Source organism: Poecilia reticulata, linkage group LG9 (assembly GCF_000633615.1).
Source record: "Poecilia reticulata strain Guanapo linkage group LG9, Guppy_female_1.0+MT, whole genome shotgun sequence".
NCBI classification, from domain to species: Eukaryota; Metazoa; Chordata; class Actinopteri; order Cyprinodontiformes; family Poeciliidae; genus Poecilia; species Poecilia reticulata.
Genome location: NC_024339.1, coordinates 1,807,915 through 1,814,451, shown reverse-complemented (window position 1 = coordinate 1,814,451; position 6,537 = coordinate 1,807,915). Strand labels below are relative to the sequence as shown.

At 40.6% G+C, this 6,537-nt stretch overlaps 1 protein-coding gene across 1 annotated transcript in view; it reads right to left on the bottom strand.

The window, feature by feature from the left end:
* The window catches only part of unc5db (unc-5 netrin receptor Db), a 227,829-nt gene that overhangs the window by 119,881 nt on the left and 101,411 nt on the right, over positions 1 to 6,537 (bottom strand). Inside the window, exon 2 of the mRNA XM_017306901.1 lies at positions 4,573 to 4,785. Coding sequence (XP_017162390.1) covers positions 4,573 to 4,785 — 213 coding nt within the window. The remainder of the gene's footprint in view (positions 1 to 4,572; positions 4,786 to 6,537) is intronic.

The following is a 6,537-nucleotide window of genomic DNA, read 5'->3' as shown; positions in this document are numbered from 1 at the left end:
AAATTAATCCTTATTTTCTTCTTAGATGAATGGCAGATTTACTTTGTTCTTTGTTTCTGTTGCATTTTTTACATTGATATTGTTTAAATACAAAGGTTTCTTTCATGATTTCTTTGGGGAGGKGGAGGGGCAATTCTAGACTTTTCCAAGATTGAGAAACAAKATTTTTTTCTCCAAGAGAGATGAGTATACTATGTGAAATTATTAACCATTTAGCATAGTTAGCTTAGCTACTGACTACTGCTTGCCTGCATTTCACTAGCATTTAATGAATTAAGGAAAATAAATTACCAAGATATTCATATACTTAACTTTCCCCTGTACCTTTTACCACTTAACAGATGAGTCAGTCAACAGCAGCTCTAACCCATGTCCCTCCTGACTTGTCCTCTCCTAAGTGAAATTAAAGCTGCAGTATGTARCTTTTATAAAAAATAAAATTTGCTTCACATATTTGTTAAAACTGTCATWATGTTGTGGCAGTGTGGCATTAGAAATGATCTGTGAAAAATCTATTTCCTCTGCCTTCTCCCAGTGCTAGAAACAACCAGCAACACGTGGCTCAGAAGAGCAGACTGCAGGTCAGGGTGGGCGGGGCTGGATGTGCTCAGCATCAGTCACATCATTAAATCCAACTACAGAGAGCTACAAGTTCATCCTCATATGAAAAAGTTAAGCTGGAACTGAATGTTTGCAGCTCCAGGATGGATATTTACTCAGYGGAAAAGTCTGGATTTATGAGGACACTGGAGGGTTTAAACAAGTCAGGGCTTCTTCTTTTTATTTCAGCGCAGCCTCGCTGTCTGAAGACGTACAGCTTTAATAAAGGAAAGCTTTTTGACTTCCTCATTGTTGGGAGGTRGAGAAAAGAAAATTGAAGTTTTTAATCACATAATTTTAGCATATTTTGCTGGCTTGAGTAGCATGTAGAGTTGTTGTTTATGTCTAGGATGTTTTTTCCCTATAATATCCTACCGTAGGTTTGACAGATTTCTTTCATTTTTAATTACGTTGGCATCAGTTGGTAGTATCAGACAGCCACAGCTATAGTTATAAGCCATAAATCAGCTTTCATACCCAATGTGATTCTGCTCAAAAGTGAACCTGGATTCCTTTGGCTGCTGTGATTTTAGCTTAATATTCATGATAACAATAAAGAAAATAAAAAAGTCATATAGATTAGAAGCATAATTGTTGTACAGTAAGTAATGAATTGCTGTCAATTATTTGCAGCTAAACATGAACCAATGAGCTGCAGTGTAGAGATAATGGACACCAACAGTCAGAAGCAWTAGCTGATCATGAACACGAGCAGAACATCCRTCCAGTTTGGGCTGGAYGACAGTGAATGATTATTGTTCTGAACCAGGAGTGTCCCWGGTGTGGCTCGGGGGACATCTGGGGGCTAATAGAAGGATTTCTTGAGGTCAAAACACAAGAGGAGCAGACATAGTTTTGTTTTGATAACTCAGATGGAGATGCACTTTAAAAACAATGTTGTAACACAATTTTATGGGTGGTATGCGTTTCAAAACAGAGGCAGAACACTTAAAGGGACAGTATTATGTCTTCTATTCGCATTTTGCCATTTAATAGCATCAACTATGTTAACTTCAGTTGGTATAAAAATACTGTATATTTCAAATATGACTTAAAAAAATTGACTTTGTAATTTASTGCCTTGAAATTGGGCCTCTGTACCTTTAAGAAACTCTTGCTCTTTCCAATACTCTTTCACATTCAGGAAGTCATCACAACATGACTCCTCTATTRACCAGCTTTCTATAATGATCTCAGCTGATGCTCAGCTCCACCAGGTGTTTACTAATTGCTGCTGGCTAGTCTGAAGGAGCTGAGTGGGGGATTCACATGGGAGGGCTGTTCTGTCAGGCGGAAGCTCTGAGGAGGAGCTTTGTCCTTGAAGGTGGTGCTCGGTTCCACCCTGGCGTGTTGCACAGCTAGAATGGTTGCCATGGGAGATTTTAAAAATTCTCAAAACTGCATGAAAGAGTCAAAGCAACCCTTAATAAATTTGTGATTTGCCTTCATCCCTCATCATTCTCAATCCAAACATAACAGGGTAGTATTTGCATATGAAATAAATGTAACTCATAATACTCTGAACCAACTCTATGCTTCAAAAATATGTGTTATTTAAACATCTCATATAAGTTCTTCYAAATCAGTGATGTGAACAGTTCAGTCACTCTAAACAGACCCTAGTTTTTCTCAGTCAGAACAAACTGCTGGTGTAACAAATCTACAATCCTCTGCATCTCTCTGAGTGACAGCCGGTAGGAAAGCAGCTCTCATTGTGCTGACGTCCTGCAGAATTCCCCAGCTTCAGCTCGGCCTGCCAGGAGCTTACCATAAGCTCCAGCTGCACATGTGAATGGGCCNGGTGTGGCTCGGGGGACATCTGGGGGCTAATAGAAGGATTTCTTGAGGTCAAAACACAAGAGGAGCAGACATAGTTTTGTTTTGATAACTCAGATGGAGATGCACTTTAAAAACAATGTTGTAACACAATTTTATGGGTGGTATGCGTTTCAAAACAGAGGCAGAACACTTAAAGGGACAGTATTATGTCTTCTATTCGCATTTTGCCATTTAATAGCATCAACTATGTTAACTTCAGTTGGTATAAAAATACTGTATATTTCAAATATGACTTAAAAAAATTGACTTTGTAATTTASTGCCTTGAAATTGGGCCTCTGTACCTTTAAGAAACTCTTGCTCTTTCCAATACTCTTTCACATTCAGGAAGTCATCACAACATGACTCCTCTATTRACCAGCTTTCTATAATGATCTCAGCTGATGCTCAGCTCCACCAGGTGTTTACTAATTGCTGCTGGCTAGTCTGAAGGAGCTGAGTGGGGGATTCACATGGGAGGGCTGTTCTGTCAGGCGGAAGCTCTGAGGAGGAGCTTTGTCCTTGAAGGTGGTGCTCGGTTCCACCCTGGCGTGTTGCACAGCTAGAATGGTTGCCATGGGAGATTTTAAAAATTCTCAAAACTGCATGAAAGAGTCAAAGCAACCCTTAATAAATTTGTGATTTGCCTTCATCCCTCATCATTCTCAATCCAAACATAACAGGGTAGTATTTGCATATGAAATAAATGTAACTCATAATACTCTGAACCAACTCTATGCTTCAAAAATATGTGTTATTTAAACATCTCATATAAGTTCTTCYAAATCAGTGATGTGAACAGTTCAGTCACTCTAAACAGACCCTAGTTTTTCTCAGTCAGAACAAACTGCTGGTGTAACAAATCTACAATCCTCTGCATCTCTCTGAGTGACAGCCGGTAGGAAAGCAGCTCTCATTGTGCTGACGTCCTGCAGAATTCCCCAGCTTCAGCTCGGCCTGCCAGGAGCTTACCATAAGCTCCAGCTGCACATGTGAATGGGCCKAGCTGTGATTACAGCCGCCGCTGCCATCCGTCCGCATCAGGGCTTAAACCATCCGACATTCGGAACCTCGACTCGCCTATCCTCAGAGTGAAACGCTGCATCGATGCGTCGCCTGAGCGCAGCRGGTAAAGGRGGAGCGCTGATCAAAGCGAGTGAAAGCCTGTGTTGGTAAACGACACGTGCCAGTAGCTGACGAACTTTGCAGCTAAGTGAAATTCTCATTCTGTACCTTCTTAGAGGAAAGAAGCTGCATTAAAGCTATTAGAGTCAACGACTGCATTCTAATAATAACTTCTCACCACAGAGGAAAGAAGGAGCAATGCCTTGGAGGCGAGAGAGAAACTTAACTGTGAGATTCACGGGACTGCAAATAAACGCTGCCATTCACCAGCCAGCAAGTACAAAAAAAAATGTGTTTCATTATTTTATCCGAATAGCTAAAGTGAAACTATTCCTAGAAAGTAGGAAACTTAGAGATATGTTTACTATTAACATTGTGATGTGGGTGATACTTATTTACCCACTGAAGGAGGGCAGGAAGTGCTGTCCTATTGGTTACATGGAGTGCAGTATTAATTTTTGTGAAATCTGTAATTGGTGTACTTTGATAAAATATGAACAGATTTTAGGATTCTTTATTTAAAGACATTTACCAGGAGATATACATACTGTATATCACGTCATCTAAAAGTGATCAGGAAGAAGAACAGAATGTTTACAGTTCAGGCTCAGAGTCAAACCTGGAGCTCCGCCCACGCGCAGAGATGAACCTATCGGGACCGATACAGATATTATCAATCCCGATATTGAAAAAAAATTAATTAATGAATTAAATGTTTGACCAAGCTATAAGCATATAGTACCTTTATGTCCATTTTAGAGAAAGAAATGTTTCAAATCAGTTCAGTTCTGTTTTTCTGTATCGGCCGATACCAAACCTCAGATATCTGTATCGATATCGGAAGTGGAAAAAAGTGGATCGGTACGTTCCCAGGTGATTCTCTTTCAAAACTGATGATATGCAACAAATCTGTATCCACATTGGTCACAGTCTGTGACCTCTTTAAATAATGCATCACCTTATTTCCTGTGAATTYCTTTCATGTTTTCATCATGGTTTATGCTCGCATTCCATAAAAACCAGATCTTACCGGTGTTGAGGTCTTTATACTCCTGGGACGTGTGTTCGTTCTGGTGCACCCATTCCCCGTTGCATTTGAAGAAGATCTGTAAGGCGGGCGTGGCTCGGCAGCGCAGCTTGATGGGATTGCTTTTCACGATGTAGGCGTCCTCTGGCTCCTGGATGAAGTGCGGCAGCGTGCCCTGCGCTGAGGGCAGCGTGTCAGCCTGGCCGGCTGGGGCCCCTGCAAACACACAGCACCTCAATCATTCAGTCTAAAAACAGGAAGCGGCAGTCTGCCAAACACAAGAGCTGTTTCCCATCGGTTTTGTGACTTAGCAACAAAAAAACAACAACAAAAAAAGCTGTTAGTTTTGCTTTATTTTTACTAACAAAAGTATAGAACAAGTGCTCGGGATTTTCAAAAGAAAGCTCAAATGACAGCTCTCTATTCATCAGAAGCCAGAGCACAGCAGAATAATTCCCCCGTCTTCTTCTTGTTCTAGCAGACCTGCTCCCCTCACAGCAATTTGCGGATAAATGAAATCAAAAAGGAACAAGTGGAGAGGAATTAGTTAGAGGCTGATTACTCAAATTGTGGCACTGGAGTCTGAATGCATTGCATCTCAGCCTGGATTCTGATTCAAAGCAAAACAGGCTTGTGTGCCAGCAGCATGCAGGACTCCAGCTTTAAAGAAGCTTCATGTCACGTTACTGTTTTTGTTTGACGTTAGCAAAAAGCACAGCCCGGATCTCCACTGTTCGTCATCATGGCAGCTCATCAGTCTAACCACAGGTTTGAAACAGATCTTGGAGAGTGAGGCAGAGTGACTTGGAGTGTTTTTTTTTCTTCTTCTTCTTCTTCATCATCTTTAAGCCAAGTTGTTGCCTTCCAYGGCGTGCTGTTCTTGCTTCCTCCGGAGCAGAGGCACGCTGTGTTCAGGAACAATGAGGAACAGGACGTTTGAGCTCCTTCTAAGAACAGCGCCCTRACCCCATCAAGGCGGCTCCAGTTGAGCTATTCAGTGCTGTAAAAAGCCCAGGAAAGCCATTACCACGCCAACCCCGACCCTCCACCACCCACTCCCCATCACATCCAACTCTGTCCCCTGAAATCGAATCTGACCTCTCTCCACAGCTCTCTATCAATGTTGTCCTTGTTAAATGGGTAAATGAACGGATGCAGATGTAGAGAGGAGGCGCACTCCAACAGGGAATGGAATAAACAAACAGGAATAATATGCTGACATTACCTGCTGGCAGATGGATGGTCACCATATTTAGACTGAATATACTTCGTTTTATTATTCATACTGCTGTTGTCTGTTTTTTTTATTTATTTATTGCTCATTGGGTTAATRCTAATATGTATATTTACATGATGTTTTCTTCTAACACATTATGCTGAAGTATTTTTACTTTCATATTGGTAAAACACATGCAGACAYGGGGTGTCATTTTCAAAATTGGAAAAAAATAGATTGAATAATTCTATACATACTGAACGAATGGTGAAAGGAGAAAAATGAAGAAGGGGAGGGTAAATATTGTGAAAGCGGTTGTCTATATGTAGTAATATACACACACATGCAAACACACCCACAAACACGCACACACACACATAGCATGTCTACTAATGTGGCTCGATGCCCATTAGAAGCAGTGAGTCCTCACAATGTAGTATTTCTTTGGAAAATGGGCCTTACACCATATTATATACAAGACCTCACACATGCACRCACGCATTCAAGGTTGTATATGAAATGATGAATCAAATTAAAAGTAATTATTTGATTATTGAAATAATCCACTCAGAGCAGTCTGACTGGTAAATATGTTCCACTCAGTGGCTTTTTAGCTTCGCCTGCTTTAAATTCTGGAATAAAGTAAAATAAAGAAAGAAGAAATCTCCTTTTAAGCATCTTTGTTACACATAATCAAGCGCTCATCAAAAGAAAGCTCTTACTTTTGAAGAAATGGCATTTTAGTTTCCTTA